General features: G+C 45.5%; 1 protein-coding gene across 1 annotated transcript in view; it reads left to right on the top strand.

The window, feature by feature from the left end:
- The window catches only part of LOC139274796 (interleukin-18 receptor 1-like), a 177,904-nt gene that overhangs the window by 128,451 nt on the left and 28,911 nt on the right, over positions 1-20,542 (top strand). The window contains exon 9 of the mRNA XM_070891490.1: positions 12,862-13,007. Within this exon, the coding sequence (XP_070747591.1) occupies positions 12,862-13,007 (146 nt within the window). The remainder of the gene's footprint in view (positions 1-12,861; positions 13,008-20,542) is intronic.

Genomic DNA, 20,542 nt, shown 5'->3' on the forward strand with positions numbered 1-20,542 from the left:
TTACTTCGCTCAACAGCCTGGGATGCATTTATTCCGGGCCTGGGGACTTATCCACTTTCAAAGCTGCTAAACCCTTTAATATCTCCTCTCTCACTATGTTTATTTCATCCAGAATTTGACACTCCTCCTCAATAGCAGTATCTGCATTGCCCCTTCCCTTTGTGAAAACAGATGCAAAGTATTCATTAAGAACCTTACCAACATCTTCCTCCTCCACACAGAGATTACCCTCATGTTCTCTAATAGGCCCTACCCTTTCTTTAGTTATCCTCTTGCTCTTAATGTATTTATAGAACATCTTTGGGTTTTCCTTAATTTTACTTGCAAGAATTTTTCATGCTCTCTCTTGGCATTCCTAATATCCTTTTTAATTTTACCTCTGAACTTTCTATATTCCTCCAACGATTCTACAGTATTTAGCCATCGGTATATGACATAAGCTTCCCTTTTTTTCTTTATCCTCCCTTGTAAGTCCCTAGACATCGAGGAGGCTCTAGAATTGTTATTCCCACCCTTTTTCTTTAAGGCCACATGTTTGGCCTGAGCCTTCCGGATCTCCTCCTTGAATGCTTCCCACTGTTCCAACACTGATTTACCTTCAAGTAGCTGTTTCCAGTCCACTGTGGCCAAATCACTCCTAAACTTATCAATTTGGGACTTTTATTCCTGGTCTATCCTTGCACTTATCCATAACTAAATGGAATCTGACTGAACTATGGTCACTGGCACCCAAATGCTCTCCCACTAATACCCCTTCCACCTGCCCAGCTTCATTCCCCAAAACTAAATCCAAAACCGCCTCCTCTCGTATTGGACTTGTTACATACTGACTAAAAAAGTTCTGCCGTCCTTTTTGGGGTTTCCATTTTCTGCATTATATTACATAGGGCCATTCAGTCCCCTGAGTCTGTTCCAACAGGCAATGAGACCGTGTCTGCTCTGTATCCTTGGCCCATATCCCTTAATACTCTTGGCTAGCTTAAATCTATTGACCTCAGATTTGAAATTGAAATTTGAACACAGGAAGACAGAATATTATCTGAATGGTGACAGATTAGGAAAAGGGGCGGTGCAATGGGACCTGGGTGCCATGGTACATCAATCATTGAAGTTTGGCATGCAGGTACAGCAGGCGGTGAAGAAGGCAAATGGCATGTTGGCCTTCATAGCTAGAGAATTTGCATATAGGAGTAGGGAGGTCTTACTGCAGTTGTACAGAGCCTTGGTGAGGCCACACCTGGAATATTGTGTTCAGTTTTGGTCTCCTAATCTGAGGAAGTTCTTGCTATTGAGGGAATCTAGCGAAGGTTCATCAGATTCCCAGGATGGCAGGACTGACATATGAGGAGAGACTGGATCAACTGGGCTTGTATCCACTGGAGTTTAGAAGAATGAGAGGGGATCTCATAGAAACATATAAAATTCTGACGGGATTGGACAGGTTAGAGGCAGGAAGAATGTTCCCGTTGCTGGGGAGTTCCAGAACCAGGGGTCACAGTCTAAGAATAACGGGTAAGCCATTTAGGACCGAGATGAGAAGAAATTTCTTCACTCAGAGAGTGGTTAACCTGTGGAATTCCCTACCGCAGAAAGTTGTTGAGGCCAGTTTGTTAGATATATTCAAGAGGGAGTTAGATATGGCCCTTACGGCCAAAGGGATCAAGGGGTATGGTGAGAAAGCAGGAAAGGGGTACTGAGGTTGAATGATCAGCCATGATCTTATTGAATGGCGGTGCAGGCTCGAGGGGCCGAATGGCCTATTCCTGCGTTTAATTTCTATGTTTCTATGTTTCTATTTGAGCTAGCATTTACTGCTTTTTGTGGGAGAGAGTTCCACACTTCTACCACCCTTTGTATGAAGAAGTGTTTTCTAACTTCTCGCCTGAATGGCCTGGCTCTGAATTTAAAGTTATGTCCGCTTATCTGAGGCTCTCCCACAGGTGGAAAAAGTTTCTATATCTACCCTATCAATTCCTTTGACTATTTTCATAGACAATAGAATCTAGCTCTATGACATTTGTCCCCATTCAGACATGGAACAAGTAGATTTTCTGAGTTTGCACTGGCAGCTGGACCCTGGCCTGCCGGCTGGACACATCAGGAAGTTATGGATGCACCGTCCATGATTGTCTATGGATTAAAATGAATAAACAGAAAATCATGGGTAATGAGTCAATAATTTTCCAAAGAGCTCAACTGGCAGGACATGCTTCTTGCCAACTGTGCAAGCTTAGATAATTACCTTCAATGATGGAGAGATCAAGCAGAGTCAGGAAGAATGTTAATAGAGTCTCACACTTGTTGAGTTTAGATTGTTTGAAAGTCCAATTAAATTATTTTTAAAAAGGCATTCATATATTTTCTATGCTGGAGATCTGGCTGATCCTTTCTTTTTTATGTGAGTGGAAGAAGGTTTGGAGAGAGCTTGTGGAAATATAGGGCTAGATTTTCCACCACATCGCCCATCTAAGGCCCATCTATGGCTCAAAATGGACCTCTATCGCCCATTTTGAGCAAAAAGTGGAAACTCGGCCCTAAATATCGCCGGAAAAATAGGCCCCCAAGTTTCCACTTTGATCGCTGAGATGATCGCCCAAATGATCACCCACACAAGGCCCATCCCAAGTTTCAGCACTTAGCATGCACTTCGCTGGGCCGATGCAAGGCCAAAAAGAGTGCTCAAAAATAGTTGTTTTTCAGGGCCTTAGAGAGGGAAATGGGCACTACGGGTGCCATTTTTACCCTCTGAGGAAGGGTGCAGAATTGTTCTGAGTTATTTAGAGAGTAAAATTGATGCAAATTGTACTCAGAAATTTGGGACAGGGAATATAAATAGATATTATCACCTTATTTATGCATATATTGGAATTATTTATTAAATAGCTTTTACATAGTGAAATTATTTAATGATATTCCATGGGGAAACAGAATAAACAAACAAATCTGCATGAAGAACTGTACGTTGTGAAACTTATTTAAGTAAGAGAGAAGTTCAAAAGTTGTAGAATTTTTTTTTATTAACAAACAAAGAACTAATGAACAACACCCTCCCTCCAACCCCCCACCCCCCGCACCAACCCACCCTTCCCTCAAAATCCTCAAAACATTACAAGAAGAAGAAATGAACATTTTACAGAACAAGTGACCATTTCAGTTATGATAACAATTGACCATTTCAGTCATAACAACAAGTGACCATCTCAGTGATGACAACAAGTGACCCTTTCAGTCATGACAACAAGTGACCATCTCAGTGATGACAACAATTGACCCTTTCAGTCATGACAACAAGTGACCATTACAGTGATGATAACAAGTGACCATTTCAGTGATGACAACAAGTGACCATTTCAGTCATGATAACAAGTGACCATTTCAGTGATGATAACATGTGACCATTTCAGTCAGGATAACAAGTGACCATTTCAGTGATGACAACAAGTGACCATTTCAGTGACGATAACAAGTGACCATTTCAGTCATGCCAACAAGTGGCCATTTCAGTGATGATAACAAGTGACCATTTCAGTGATGGCAACAAGTGACTATTTCAGAAAGAATGGAAAGAGAACAGTTAAGTAATGATAACAAGTGAACAAGTGAACATTTAACTTTATGCTGGGTTGCGTAAAATTTAGTTATGTTTAAATGTAACCCAATAACATTGCAGATTCTAGTTACTATTTAGATCATTAAATAATATATAAATATAAATTTCAACTACTCTCGCAGCTGCCAGTAGGCTGTTCCACCATTTGCGGCACTGGTCCGGTGTGCGCATTTCATTGGAGGCCGATGTGACCACGTCGGCTATTTCGGACCAATTCCTTCGATATGCATGGGGTGGAGATTTCCCCTGTCCACCCCGTGTCAGATCCTCCCACCTGGAGCTGACAGCATTTACGAGGGCCTCATTTGCCTCTTCGCTGAAGGGTTTGGCCCTTCTCTTTCCTGCACCTCCCTCCATTCTTTAAATTTATCTGAAATTTGGATAAGACTTTCTGACCTGCTTCCTTTCTCCTCTCTCTCTCTCTCTGTCTCCCAGACCCACCCAGAGCTTCCGAGCATATGTGAAGACCCTTGACGTCTCAAAATGCTGGAAGAAGCATCAACCTGAAAAAAAAAATCAACCTGCACATGTGCAGTAATGCGTTGCTTGGGAAGTTTTTTTCATTCACTTCCGTTTTCTTTGGGCGATCAGGAGATCGCCGAGAAATGACTTTACCCATTTGACATTGCTGGGCTAAGGCCGAGTGGAAAATCGCAAAAAGAAAAAATGGGCCTTGAGCCGGCGATCAGCACGGGCGATAGGTCCCGCATCGCTGGAACAAGGCCCATTTTTTCCGGCCATAGCCTGAAAGTGGAACGTCTAGCCCATAGTACTTGCACCTGTCCTGAATGGAAATGCAGTGCTTGCAAAAGTTACCAGCTGTCGAGGGAGATGATTACTGACCAGTGCCACCTGTTGGTAATCAGTTATAGGACATCTTCAGTCAGCACTGTCTTCCCTGTGAAAGTTCTCAGGGGGCGAAATTGCCCCTCGCCCTGATTGGGGGTAATACCTTTCCGGGGCTGGGACTGTTATCGCCCGGCCCGGAAGGCCCATCCCCGATGCGGAAACAAAATTAAAAGCTTCCTTGGAGGGGCGCACCCGGGGCAGGCGTGCAGTGCTGACACGCTACAATGCCCCTCCCCTTCAAGTAAAGGGGAGGGCCGCTGTGCAATCTGCAGCCCCTTTGGTGGCCGCCACTGGGCTACCAGGGAAGCGATCGACCGGGCTGCCGATTGGTAGCCTGACTCAAGAGTTGTCCGACAAAATAAAATGTCGGGCCGGGGCGCTGAAGGCCTCCCCTTTAAAGGGCGCCCCGACGACAGATGTTGGTGCAAAGCTGGCTTTGACATCGGCGTGCGCTAGCCTCGCGGTCCGCACGGCAATTTCCCCCACGGAGCACAAAGGGGTTGGTGAGGGGTGGCAAGGGGTCGCCGCACACGATGATGACATCATGGCTGGACATGCGCCAGCCTGGGGCGCTTATCACGGAGCTCAGCACTACCAGGACAGCGCCGCCCAAACCTCCGAGGCAATTTCCCGGCAGGCGCTATCATTTCCCTCACTCCGGCGATAAATCCACTGGCCCCCGTTAACGTCCCCCAAAGACGTTAATGGGCTCTAAAAAGAGGCAATTTCGCCCCCTCCATGTCTATGCCATTGGCAGCTTACAAGCCCCAATAGTGACATCACAGTGGTATGCTGCTATTTGGTCCATGGAGCATTTAATCAGGTGATGGTGCACTGTTTTGCTGTGCCCACTAGTACATTAACTTTGGTGTAGAACAACAGCTGAAATCTCAATGGCAACAGGGTCTTTACCAGCTTGTGCAGTTCCACGGAATAATTGATTAAATACATGCTGTTATTTGGTATTTGTTATTTGGCCACCACCTGGGAACGTCATGATGTACATAAATCAAAAGGAGTTTTGCAGAGGGCATGGGGTGTGGATGTAACACTTGAAGTAATGAGATACACTAGTGTCCAACAGGTATAATTATTGTATCTTTATATTCTTCAGCAAAATATAAATTTCAGAATGTCCATACTTGATACATTTTCAAAAAGGAAAACCATTGAATAAATTAAAGCCTGAGTAAAGGGAACCATTTACAATATTGGCTAGTACGGGGGTCAGGAACGGAAGCTGGGTGAACAGTTAATGAAAATAGAATTGAGGGTACAGGTCTCATGGATGAAATAAGCTTGAAGAGTGTGGAGAAATAGGGGACAAACGAGAGAAAGAGTGTTCACGGCTGGGATAGGGGGAATGGGGGAGATTTGGTGCACTGGCCAAGGAGGAGGGGGAAGCGCTAGAGGAGGCTGAATAGATGATCTCAGCTTTGGAGAGGAAGTAATCCAGGAGCTCCTCACAATTGTTGTTTGAAGTAAGGGTGAGGACAGTGGATAGGGGTCTAAGGAGACGATTGATAATAGAGACAAAAGGAACTTTGGGTTATCTATACCATTCAAAATGACTCTAGCATAGTGAGTAGTTTTGACAGAGAAGAGTGAGACCTGCCTGGTAAATCTTGATGAGATCAAGCTAGATCTTCCAGTGGATGGTAGTTAATGCCCCTTGGGACTGATGATAGGAGCTGCACCAGGGGAACAAATGGGATGGGAGGCAGTGAAGGTTTTGCTGGGGACAACGGCATTGCAGTTCAATGTGTGGGAGCGGGTTGCACTGCAGAGGTATTGCGGCAAATGGAGGAGCATAAGGAGGTTGAAAGTATGCTATCAAGTGTAATGTTTTTGATTTACCTTTGCAAAAGGAACCCAAATGAAAATCTGCATTTGATATGTAAACAAATTTCGGGGTAGAAATGAGCTTGGACCTCTTTTTGGGCCCAAACCTCAGCAATGTGTAGATAGCTGCCCGGGGCCTCATTAACATTTTATGAGCCAGCTACTGGGGTTGATCGTGTTCACAGGCAGCTTGTTTATTCCAAATGCTGAATGTCAGACCACTTGCCACACCAGCGACGGGCTGAAATTAAATCCCAGGAGAGGCTTAGAGCAGACATTGGGAGGGGGTAGTGATTGTGACGACTGTGGTGTTTGGGGGAGAAATCTTGTTCCTCTTAACTTTACAGGAAGGTTTTTTTAAACTTCAAATTAACAAAGTATATGGGGGTATATGTGCATAAATCATTGAAGGTGGCAGGGCAGATTGAGAAAGCGGTAAATAAAAAGCCTATGGGCTCCTAGGCTTTATAAATAGAGGCATAGAATACAAAAGCAAGGAGGTTATGATGAACCTTTATAAACACTGGTTCAGCTTCAACTGGAGTATTGTGTCCAATTCTGGGCACCGCACTTTAGGAAGGATGTGCAGGCCTTAGAGAGGGTGCAGAAAAGATCTATAAGAATGGTTCCAGGGTTGAGGGACTTCAGTTATGTGAATAGATTGTATAAGCTGGAGTTGTTCTCCTTAGAGCAGAGATTGAGAGGAGATTTGATAGAGATGTTCAAAATCATGAGGGGTCTAGACAGAGTAGATAGAGAGAAACTGTTCCCATTGGCGGAAGGGTCGAGAACCAGAGGACACAGATTTAAGCTGATTGGCAGAAGAATCAAAGGCGACATGAGGAAAAACATTTTTACGCAGCGAGTGGATAGGATCTGGAATGCACTACCTGAAAGGGTGGTGGAGGCAGAGTCAATCATGGCTTTCAAAAGGGAATTGGATAAGTATCTGAAAGAAAATAATTGCAGGGCTACGGGGAAATTGCGGGGGAGTGGGACTAGCTGACGTGTTCTTGTAGAGAGCCGGCAAGGGCTCGACGGGCCGAATGGCCTTTTTCTGTGCTGTAATCATTCTATGATTCGAACAAACACCTTTCATTGGTGGCCGCAGGGGCTGCTGAAGAATTGTAAGTGGGGCTGATCCGACACCTGCTTCATTCATCAAACAATAATTTTACAGAGGGGTCTTTCAACACATGCTAAGCCACTAATTAAGATATGGTACACAGATGTTAACTATTGTGTTCCTAACACAGATGAGGCTGCACATAGGCAGGTTAAAGTAACAGTGATCTCAGTCTTTATTAAGACACTCCAGAGTGAGGAACAGGCCTTAGGGGCTGGCTTAAATACAGTGCTCCCAAGGGATGCTGCGATCCCTTGGGACTTTAGGGGATGAACTCCCTGGTGGCGGAACATGGGAATGCATGCTTTTACAGATACACAACATCACTCCCCCCACAAAGTCAAAGTGAAAACTATTTACAAGGTGAGGCGGTCGGGAGTCTTTCTTTCCCTGGTGGACCGCCTCGGTACAAATGTCTGTTCTAGTGTGTTGGCTGTGCCCTCGCTGGGCTGGCGTGTTGTTGGCCCTGTGGGCCTGCTAGGTGATCCTGGCCTTGCTGGGCTGTTGGGCATGATGGGTTCGATTTCCTGGTCCGGCGTGGTATCGTTGATCCTTTGGGTGTGTGTTGTGGGCTCGAAAAAGGTGGTGTCTGCTGTGGGTTGTTCAGGGCAGTCTGCGAACCGCAGCCTCGTTTGATCCAAGTGCTTTCTGCAAATTTGTCCACTGTCTAGTTTGACTACAAACACCCTATTCCCTTCTTTAGCTATCACCGTGCCGGCGATCCACTTGAGACCATGTCCATAGTTTAGTACATACACAGGGTCATTCAGATCAATTTCCCGTGACACAGTGGCGCGAATATCATTTACATTTTGTTGCTGTCGCCTGTTCTCTACCTGATCATGCAGGTTGGGGTGAACCAGCGAGAGTCTGGTTTTAAGTATCCTTTTCATGAGTAGCTCAGCCGGGGGCACCCCTGTGAGCGAGTGGGGTCTTGTGCGGTAGCTGAGCAGTACTCGGGACAGGCGGGTTTGGAGTGAGCCTTCTGTGACTCGTTTAAGGCTCTGTTTGATTGTTTGTACTGCCCGCTCTGCCTGCCCATTGGAGGCTGGTTTAAACGGGGATGAGGTGATATGTTTGATCCCATTGCGGGTCATGAATTCTTTAAATTCGGCACTGGTGAAACATGGCCCGTTGGCACTGACCAGTATGTCAGGCAGGCCGTGGGTGGCAAACATGGCCCTCAGGCTTTCAATGGTGGCGGTGGTGGTGCTTCCCGACATTATTTCACATTTAATCCATTTTGAAAAAGCATTCACCACCATCAGGAACATTTTACCGAGAAACGGGCCCGCATAGTCGACATGGATCCTTGACCATGGTCTGGAGGGCCAGGACCACAAACTTAGTGGTGCCTCTCTGGGTGCATTGCTCAACTGAGCACATATGCTGCATTGCCGTACACAGGACTCTAAGTCAGATTCGATACCGGGCCACCACACGTAGGATCTGGCTATCGCTTTCATCATTACTATACCCGGGTGTGTGCTGTGGAGATCCGAGATGAACGTCTCCCTGCCCTTTTTTGGGAGCACTATGCGGTTACCCCACAGCAGGCAGTCTGCCTGAATGGACAGCTCGTCCTTTCGCCGCTGGAACGACTTGATTGGCTCTTGCATTTCAACGGGAATGCAGGCCCAGCTCCCATGCAGTACACAGTTTTTTACTAGGGACAGCAGAGGATCTTGGCTGGTCCAAGTCCTAATCTGATGGGCCATGACAGGTGATTTATCATTTTCAAATGCTTCCATGACCATCAACAAGTCTGCGGGCTGCGCCACCATCAACAAGTTTGCAGGCTGCGCAATTTTCCACCCCCCGTGGTGGTCAATAGTAGCCGACAGAGAGCTACCAGTCTCAGTGCCTGGCCTGTGGCGGATGGTATAATTATACGCTGATAGCGCGAGTGCCCACCTTTGTATGCGGGCTGAGGCATTAGTATTTATCCCTTTGTTTTCAGCGAACAGGGATGTGAGGGGCTTGTGATCGGTTTCCAGCTCAAATTTGAGGCCAAACAGGAACTGATGCATTTCCTTTACCCCGAACACACACGCTAATGCCTCTTTCTCAATCATGCTGTAGGTCCTCTTGGCCTGAGACAAGCTCCTGGAAGCATAGGCGACAGGTTGCAACTTCCCCGCAATGTTAGCTTGTTGTAATACACACCCGACTCCGTACGACGATGCGTCACATGCTAGCACAAGTCTTTCACACAGGTTACACAACACAAGCAGCTTGTTGGAGCATAAATTGTTTCTGGCTTTCTCAAAAACAATTACTTGAGTATTTCCCCATACCCAGTTCTCACCTTTGCGTAATAACACATGTAGGGGCTCCAAAAGAGTGCTTAACCCCGGTAGGAAGTTACCGAAATAGTTGAGGAGTCCCAGGAACGACCGCAGCTCCATGATGTTCTGTGGCCTGGGCACATTCCTGATAGCCTCTGACTTGGCGTCTGTGGGCCGAATGCCATCCGCCGCAATTGTTCTCCCCAAAAACTCCACTTTTGTTGCCATGAAGACGCATTTCGACCTCTTCAGCCACAGCCCTACGCGATCCAGTCGCTGGAGGACCTCCTCCAGGTTTTGTACTCGGCGGTGTCCCGACCCGTGACCAATATGTCGTCCTGAAAGACCACCGTGTATGGTACCGACTTGAGTAGGCTCTCCTTGTTTCTCTGGAAGATTGCTGCAGCCGACCGAATCCCAAACGGGCATCTGTTGTAGATGAACAGTCCCTTGTGCGTGTTGATGCAGGTGAGGCCCTTCGAAGACTCCTCCAGCTCAGGCGTCATGTAGGCCGAAGTCAGTTCGAGCTTGGTGAAAATCTTGCCTCCTGCCAGCGTCGCAAATAGGTCATCTGCCTTAGGTAGCGGGTATTGGTCCTGTAGCGAGAAACGATAAATAGTTATTTTATAATCGCCGCAAATCATGACCATGCCATCATTTTTGAGTGCTGGAACAATCGGGCTGGCCCACTCGCTGAATTCCACTGGGGAGATGATGCCCTCGCGTTGCAGCCTGTCCAGCTCAATTTCCAGTCTCTCCCTCATCATGTGAGGTACCGCTCGCGCCTTGTGGTGAATGGGTCGTGCCTCTGGGACCAGGTGGATCCGCACCTTCGCCCCGGAAAAGTTTCCAATGCCTGGCTCAAAAAGGGAAGGAAATTTGTTAAGAAACTGGGTACATGAGGCCTCATCGACATGTGATAGCGCTCGGATGTCATCCCAGTTCCAGCGGATTTTGCGCAGCCAGCTCCTTCCAAGCAGTGTGGGGCCATCGCCCGGGGCAATCCAGAGTGGCAGTTTGTGCACCGTGCCCTCGTAGGTGATCTTGACCATGGCGCTGCCCAGGACAGTGATAAGCTCTTTGGTGTACGTTCTCAGTTTCGTATGGATGGGGCTCAGGGCTGGTCTGAATGCCTTGTTGCACCACAGTCTCTCAAACATCTTTTTACTCATGATGGATTGGCTAGCGCCAGTATCCAATTCCATGGCTATGGGTAAGCCATTCAATTTTATAGGTGTACATTTCGTCGAAAATGTGTGCACCCCGTGTACTTCAGCATCTGCCTCCTCGCTCTGAGGCTCAAAATTGCTTTGATCCACCATGGACCGATCTTCCTCTGCCACATGGTGGTTAGCAGGTTTTGTAGAGCTTGCAAGCTTGTTGGAGGTGCCCCCTGTTCCACAGCTCTTGCAAACATACCCTTTGAAGCGGCATGAATAGGCTGAATGGAAGCCTCCACAACGCCAACAAGATGTGAATTGCCTTGCATTCATCCTTTGTTGGGGACTCTGAGTCATCTGGGTCACCTGAGGCCTGCTGGCAGTTGCAGACTCGTGGGTTCTGCCATATACATTTCTGCTCGCAAACACAGTTCCAGTTAATTTATGAACATTGCTAGCACTTGTGTGCTGAGAGATTTGTTTGGTGTTATCACTGGTGGACATAAACGCCTGTGCTATCGCAATGGCCTTACTGAGGGTCGGTGTCTCTACAGTTAAAAGTTTTCGTAGGAAGGTCTCGTGGCCAATGCCCAGTACAAAAAAGTCTCTTGGCATTTGCTCCAGGTCGCCATCAAACTCACATTGTCCTGTAAGTCACCTTAGCTCGGCGACATAGCTCTCCAATTCCTGACCTTCAGATCGCTGGCATGTGTAGAACCGATACCCCGCCATCAACATGCTCTCCCTCGGGTTAAGATGCACCCGAATCAGTTTACACAGCTCCTCATACGACTTATCTGTGGGTTTCACTGGAGCCAGAAGATGCTTCATGAGGCTGTAGGTCGGTGCCCCGTAGACTGTGAGGAGGACCGCTCTCCTTTTTGCAGTGCTTCCTTCTCCGTCCAGCTCGTTGGCTACAAAGTACTGGTCTAGCCGTTCGACATAGGCTTCCCAGTCCTCAACCTCCAAGAACTTCTCCAGGATGCCCACAGTTTGCTGCATCTTTGCGTTGGATTCGTATTCTCGTCGCCAGTTATCGTGTTCCTAACATAGATGAGGCTGCACACAGGGAGGTTAAAGTAACAGTGACCTCAGTCTTTAATAAGACACTCCAGAGTGAGGAACAGGCCTTATGGGCCAGCTTATATACAGTGCTCCCAAGGGATGCTGGGATACCTTGGGACTTCAGGGGATGAGCTCCCTGGTGGCGGAACATGGGAGTGCACGCATTACAGATACACAACATTAACTTTTTTCCTATTCTCCGCAGATGCTGCCTGATGTGCTGAGTGTTTCCAGCATTTTCTGTTTTTGTGTTGTTGCTAACCAAATCCATACCCATCTTTCTTACATCTCCCTATTTGAATCCCTCCAATTAAGTTTCTGCCCTTTCTACAGTGTTGAAACGATCGTAACTGAAGTCACAAATGACATTCTCTGTGATTCTGACAGTGACCATGGTGCATTTTCCTCCTTGCCCTCCTTAACATTTCAGGAGTCTTTGATATGGTTAATAACACCAGCTACCTGCAAAGCCTCTCCTCCATTGTCCAGCTGAGTGAAATTACACTTACTTGGTTGCGATCTTCCCTATGCGATCATAGCCGGAGCATGTCTTCGACCAATGTCTTCTTTTCATTCCCATATGGTCACCTCTGGAATCTCCCAAAGATCCATCTTTGGATCTTTGGACTTCTTCCTGCTCTATACACTACCCCTTAATGACATCACCAACTGTTTTAACCAAGATTTTAGTTACCCCATCGAATTTCTCCTTTTTTGGCTTGGCGTTTGTTTTTTTTCTCTCACTCCCTTGTGAATCATCCTTGGATGTTTTTCTACGTTAAAGGTGCTAAATAAATGCAAGTTGTTGATTTAATTTTTATATCACTTTTATGGCTCTACAAAGGAATGAACTTCAAGGCAAGTTATTTTTATACTTTATTGATATTATTTTGCCAATGTAAAATTCATTGTACATTTCAGAGCGATAACGGAAAAGAACGTAACATATGTTGTAAGACCGCTGGTATTTGCTCAAATTAAAGAAGAGCATCTGAATCAATTCTTTAAATGTGTTTTACAAACTTCAAAACAGAAGACAATTGGATACATCATTCTTCAAGAGAAAGGTACTGTCCTATACGTTTAGTTCCCTGCTAACATGTGTATAGTATAGTAGTATTAGGCAGTCCCTCGTATCGAGGATGACCTGCTTCCACACCAAAAAGGAATGAGTTCACAGGTGCTTCAATGAGGGACCTGACAATCTAGGTCCCGAACTACATATTGAAGGGTGGAAGATGCCTCTGCATAGATTCTTTTAATGTGGGGTGGCCGTTGCATACCAGCCACCACACGGGCTTGACAGAGCTAGGTCTTGATCTAGTGGCAAGGGTTAACCAAGACAACTGGAGACCAAGCTCTGCTGCACAGACCTAGTGCACATACATGCTCCTACTATCCATAGATCGCAGTGTGGGCTGGTCCGTGCTGCCCCTGGGCCCTCGCCTCTCCTGGGCCCCGAACCCTCGCTTCTGGGCCCCGATCATGATGCTCCTGGGCCCCATCTCTCACTGCTCCTCCGCCCCGACCAAAAATGGAGCAGTCAGAAACAGGACATCAATTAGTCTCCTTTTATCTTGGAGACATCAAATATCGACACTGTTATTTGAAATATCAAAATATTAAACTCCAGCCTACTTGAAGGGTTATTAACATCAGCAGAAAAAAACAGTTCAGAAGGATGTGAATAACAGCAGCAATAACAGCAGAATCCAAACCCTGCAATCGCTTGTGAACTCGTTGGTGTCTCAGCAGGGTGGGTGACTGAGTGAATCCCTTCCCACATTCAGGGGAATGGTCTCTCCCCAGTGTGAACTCGCTGGTGTTTCAGCAGCTTGGATGAGGTAGTGACCAGGAGGATCAGGAGTGGCGAGTATCCAAGGGCTGCCCAATTTTCCAGTCGGTGCTTGTTCCTTGCTAAACATGGGTGGAAAACGGCAGACAGCTATTGGAAAATTGGGCAGCCCTTGGACACTCGCCACTTCTGCTCCTCCTGGTCCTGCAAACTAAAATCCTTTTGAAGAACCATTTCAGCTTTCCAATCCTCTTCATATTGGTCTTCACTGGCTTTCCCGCTCAGACCAAAGTTAAAATTACAGTCAGGACTCAATGGCGTCATCGGAACCTGATTAGCATGTGTGAATTAGGACCCCACCGGCTTTGGGCAGATAGAATTGCAGATTCAAAAGCTAGGCAAAATTTCTGAAATCTCATAATAAAAACAATATTCAATTCATTCAGTCAAAGTAAATTAGTGGCCCTAACTACAACCTGCAACATGTCTGCTGAAATATTACAATCAAGCATAGTTTTTGCTTTGCTACATTTTAAATCACTTGTTAAAATATTCACCTTATTTTGCACGTGATAGAAACATAGAAACATAGAAAATAGGTGCAGGAGTAGGCCATTCGGCCCTTCGAGCCTGCACCACCATTCAATAAGATCATGGCTGATCATTCACCTCAGTACCCCTTTCCTGCTTTCTCTCCATACCCCTTGATCCCTTTAGCTGTAAGGGCCATATCTAACTCCCTCTTGAATATATCCAATGAACTGGCCTCAACAACTCTCTGCGGTAGGGAATTCCACAGGTTAACAACTCTCTGAATGAAGAAATTTCTCCGCATCTCGGTCCTAAATCGCTTACCCCTTATCCTTAGACTATGTCCCCTGGTTCTGGACTTCCCCAACATCGAGAACATTCTTGCTGCATCTAACCTGTCCAATCCCATCAGAATTTTATATGTTTCTATATGATCCCCTCTCATCCTTCTAAACTCCAGTGAATACAGGCCCAGTCGATCCAGTCTCTCCAACATTTTCCCCACTACTGATGTCAGGCTAACCGGTCTATAATTCCCCGTTTTCTCTCTCCCTCCTTTCTTAAAAAGTGGTGTTACATTAGCTACCCTCCAGTCCATAAGGAACCAATCCAGAGTCGATGGACTGTTGGAAAATGATCACCAATGCATCCACTATTTCGAGGGCTACTTGCTTAAGTACTCTGGGACGCAGACTATCAGGCCCCGGGGATTTATCGGCTTTCAATCCCATCAATTTCCCTAACACAATATCCCACCTAATAAGGATTTCATTCAGTTCCTCCTTCTCACTACACCCTCGGTCCCCTAGTATTTCCGGAAGGTTATCCGTGTCTTCCTTCATGAAGACAGAACCAAAGTATTTGTTTAACTGATCCGCCATTTCTTTGTTGCCCATTATAAATTCACCTGAATCTGACTGCAAGGGACCTACGTTTGTTTTCACTAATCTTTTTCTCTTCACATATCTATAGAAGCTTTTGCAGTCAGTTTTTATGTTGCCAGCAAGCTTCCTCTCTTACTCTATTTTCCCCCTCCTAATTAAACTCTTTGTCCTCCTCTGCTGTATTACAAAATTCTCCCAGTCCTTGGGGTTGCTGCTTTTTCTGGCCAATTTATATGCCTCTTGCTTGAATTTAACACTATCCTTAATTTCCCTTGTTAGCCATGGTTGAGCCACCTTCCCTGTTTTATTTTTACTCCAGACAGGGATATACAATTGTTGAAGTTCATCCAGGTGATCTTTAAATGTTTGCCATTGCCTATCTACCGTCAACCCTTTAAGTATCACTCGCCAGTCTATTCTAGCCAATTCACGTCTCATACCATCAAAGTTACCTTTTCTTAAGTTCAGGACCCTAGTCTCTGAATTAACTGTGTCACTCTGCATCTCAATAAAGAATTCTACCATATTATGGTCACTCTTCCCCAAGGGGCCTCGCACAACAAGATTGTTAATTAGTCCTTTCTCATTACACATCACCCAGTGTAGGATGGCCAGCCCTCTAGTTGGCTCCTCGACATATTGGTCTAGGAAACTATCCCTAATACACCCAGGAAATCCTCCTCCACCGCATTGCTACCAGTTTGGTTAGCCCAATCAATATGTAGATTAAAGTCGCCCATGATAACTGCTGTACCTTTATTGCACGCATCCCTAATTTCTTGTTTGATGCTGTCCCCAACCTCACTACTACTGTTTGGTGGTCTGTACACAACTCTCACTCGCGTTTTCTGCCCTTTGGTATTCCGCAGCTCCAGCCATACCGATTCCACATCATCCAAGCTGATGTCCTTCCATACTATTGCATTAATTTCCTCTTTAACCAGCAACACCACCCCACCTCCTTTTCCTTGCTGTCTGTCCTTCCTGACTGTTGAATACCCCTGAATGTTGAGTTCCCAGCCTTGGTCACCCTGGAGCCATGTCTCCGTGATGTCAATTACATCATATCCGTTAACTGCTATCTGCGCAGTTAATTCGTCCACCTTATTCCGAATACTCCTCGCATTGAGGCACAGAGCCTTCAGGCTTGTCTTTTTAACATACTTTGCCCCTTTAGAATTTTGCTGTAACGTGGCCCTTTTTGCTTTTTGCCTTGGGTTTCTCTGCCTTCCACTTTTACTTTTCTTCTTTCTATCTTTTGCTTCTGCCCCCATTCTACTTCCCTCTGTCTCCCTGCATAGGTTCCCATCCCCTGCCATATTAGTTTAACCGCTCCCCAACAGCACTAGGAAACACTCCCCCCTAGGACATTGGTTCCAGCCCTGCCCAGGTGCAGACCATCCGGTTTGTACTGGTCCCACCTCCCCCAGAACCGGTTCCAACGTCTCAAGAATTTGAATCCCTCCCTTCTACACCACTCCTAAGCCACATATTCATCTGAGCTATCCTGCGATTCCTAGTCTGACTAACATGTGGCACTGGTAGCAATCCTGAGATTACTGCTTTTGAGGTCTTACTTTTAAATTTAACTCCTAGCTCCCTAAATTCATCTTATAGGACCTCATCCCATTTTTTACCGATATTGTTGGTACCTATATGCAGCACGACAACTGGCTGTTCACCTTCCCTCTTGAAAACGTCCTGTACTTGCTCTGAGACATCCTTGACCCTTACACCAGGAAGGCAACATACCATCCTTGAGTCTCGGTTGCAGCCGCAGAAACATCTATCTATTCCCCTTACAATAGAATCCCCTATGACTATAGCTCTCCCACTCTTTTTCCTGCCCTCCTGTGCAGCAGAGCCACCCACGGTGCCATGAACTGCTGCTGCTCTCCTCTAATGAGTCATCCCCCTCAACAGTACCCAAAGCGGTGATATGGCTGCAAAACAAAAAACAATCTTGGAATATTCAGACACATTTTTGTAGCTTAGTAATCCTTTAAAATATAAGTGCATGTGTCAGACTAACAAAATCTTTTTGCTCTTAACGGTATTTTTGCTGGGGATATTGGCCTGAGCGAAGTCACTGACCATTTTGTGCCTATACTGCCAATGGATTTGCAGCATCTTGCGAAGGCAGTGTTGGTGGTACTTCTCCAGTGTTTTGATATGCCTGCTGCACATAGTCCATGTCTGTGAGCCATATAGGAGGGCGAGTATCAATCACTGCTCTTTAGACCATGAGCTTGCTGCCGGGTTTTAGATCCTGGTCTTCAAACACTCTTTAACTCAGGCGACCGAAGGCTGCACTGGCACACTGAATGCAGTGTTGGACCTCGTCATCGATGTCCGCCCTTGTTGACAGTAGGTCCCCGAGGTATGGAAAATGGTCCACGTTGTCCAAGGCCTCATTGTGAATTTTGATAACTGGGGGGGCAGTGCTGTGTGGCGGGGGCAGGTTGGTAGAAGACCTTTGTCTTACGGATGTTTAGTGTAAAGCCCAAGCTCTCGTACACCTCAGTGAAAGTGATGACGATGGCTTGGAGCTCGGCATCTAAGTGTGCGCAGATGCAGGCGTCGTCTGCATACTATAATTGAATGACGGTAATCTTTAACTAGTAAGTAAAGGATGGTATCAAATTGAAAACAATGGCATACAATGTTGCCAAGATTAGTGGGAGGCCAGAGGATTGGGAAATGTTTTTAAACCAGCAAAGGACAGCTAAAAAAATAATAGAGAGAGAAGATGGATTATGAGAGTAAGGGGCTAAAGGGAAGGGGAACTTAAAACAATCACTATCACTAAAGAAAAAGTACTTGTAAAATAATGGGATTAAAGTTGGACAAGTCCCCTGCACTTGATGGCCTGCATCCTAGGGTCTTAAAAGAAGTGGCTGCAGAGATAGTGGATGCGTTAGTTGTAATCTACCAATATTGCCTGGATTCTGGAGAGGTCCCAGCAGATTGGAAAACCGCAAATGTAATGCCCCTATTTAAAAATGGAGGGAGACCGAAAGCAGGAAACTATAGACCAGTTAGCCCAGCATCTGTTGTTGGGAAAATGCTGAGGAGGAATTTCTTCTCTCAGAGGGTCGTAAATTTGTGGAATTCTCTGCCACAGAGAGCTGTGGAGGCTGGGTCATTGAATATATTTAAGGTGGAGATAGACAGATTTTTGAACGATAAGGTAGTGAATGGTTATGGGGAGGGGGCAGGGAAGTTGCCTGAGCCCATAATCAGATCAGTCATGATCTTAGTAAATGGTGGAGCAGGCTCGAGGGACCAAATGGCCTACTCTAGCTCCTATTTCTTATGTTCTTATGTTAACTGAATTAGGTTATGCCATCTACTCAGGTATGAGGGCAGAGTTGGCTAAAGTGGGCTGGGAAAATAGATTAAAGTATGGGATGGTTGATGCGCAGTGGTAGACATTTAAGGAGATATTTCATAACTCACAACAAAAATATATCTCAATCAGAAGGAAAGACTGTAAGAGAAGGGATAAGCAACCGTGGCTAACTAAGGAAATAAGGGATAGTATCAAATTGAAAACAAGGGTTTACAATATGGCCAAGATTAGTGGGAGGCCAGAGAATTGGGAAACTTTTAAAAGCCAGCAAAGAACGACTAAATAAATGAAAAAGAAAGGAGAGATAGATTATGAAAGTAAACTAGCACGAAATATAAAAACAGATAGTAAGAGTTTCTACAGGTACATAAAAAGGAAAAGAATGGCTAAAGTAAATGTTGGTCCCCTCGAGGATAAGACTGGGGAATTAATAATAGAGAATAGGGAAATGGCAGAGACATTGAACAAATATTTTGTATTCGTCTTCAAGGTAGAAGACACTAAAACCATCCTATAGTGGATAATCAAGGGGCTATAGGGAGGGAGAAACTTAATATAATCACTATCACTAATGAAGTAATACTTGGTAAAATAATGGGACTAAAGGCAGACAAGTCCCCTGGACCTGATGGCTTACATCCTAGGATCTTAAAAGAAGCGGCTGTAAAATTCCCTGGATTCTGGGGAGGTCCCAGCGGATTGGAAAACCATAAATGTAACGCCCCTATTTAAAAAAGGAGGCAGACAGAAAGCAGGAAACTATAGACCAGTTAACCTAACATCTGTCATTGGGAAAATGCTGGAGTCCATTATTAAGGAAGCAGTAGTGGGACATTTGAAAAAGCATAATTCAATCAAGCAGAGTCAGCATGGTTTTATGAAAGAGAAATCATGTTTGACAAATTTGCTGGAGTTCTTTGAGGATGTAACGAGTAGGGTGGATAAGGGGGAACCAGTGGATGTGATGCGTTTGGATTTCCAGAAGGCATTTGATAAGGTGCCACATAAAAGGATATTGCACAAGATAAAAGTTCACGGGGTTGGGGGTAATATATTAGCATGGATAGAGAATTGGCTAACGAACAGAAAACAGAGGGTCGGGATAAATGTGTCACTTTCCAGTTGGCAAACAGTGACTAGTGGGGTGCCACAGGAATCGGTGCTGGGTCCTCAACTATTTACAGTCTATATTAATGACTTGGATGAAGGGATTGAGTGTAATGTAGCCAAGTTAGCTGATAATACAAAGGTGGGTGGGAAAGCAAATTGTGAGGAGGACACAAAACATCTGCAAAGGAATATAGACAGGCGAAGTGAGGGGGCAAAATTTTGAGAGATGGAGTTAAATGTGGGAAAATGTGAGTTTATTCACTGTGGCAGAAAAAATAGAAAAGCAAATTATAATTTAAATGGAGAAAAATTGCAAAGTGCTGCAGTACAGAGAGACCTGGGGGTCCTTATGCATGAAGCACAAAACGTTAGTGTGCAGGTACAGCAAGTAATCAGGAAGGCAAATGGAATGTTGGCCTTTATTACAAGGGGGATAGAGTATAAAAGCAGAGAAGTCCTGCTGCAACTGTACAGGGTATTGGTGAGGCCATACCTAGAGCACTGTGTACAGTTTTGGCCTCCGTATTTAAGGAAAGTTATACTTGCATTGGAGGCTGTTCAGAGAAGGTTCACTAGGTTGATTCCGGAGATGAGGGGGTTGACTTATGAAGATAGGTTGAGTAGGTTGGGCCTATACTCATTGGAGTTCAGAAGAATGAGAGGTGATTTTATCGAAGTGTATAAGATAATGAGGGGGCTCGACAAAGTGGATGCATAGAGGATATTTCCACTCATAGGGGAAACTAAAACTCGGGGACACAGTCCCAGAATAAGAGGCCGTCCATTTAAAACTGAGATGAGGAGGAATTTCTACTCTCGGAGGGTTGTAAATCTGTGGAATTCTCTACCCCAGAGAGCTGTGGAGGCTGGGTCATTGAATATATTTAAGGCGGAAATAGACAGATTTTTGAGCAATAAGGGAGTGAAGGA

Source organism: Pristiophorus japonicus, chromosome 10 (assembly GCF_044704955.1).
Source record: "Pristiophorus japonicus isolate sPriJap1 chromosome 10, sPriJap1.hap1, whole genome shotgun sequence".
Taxonomy (NCBI): Eukaryota; Metazoa; Chordata; class Chondrichthyes; family Pristiophoridae; genus Pristiophorus; species Pristiophorus japonicus.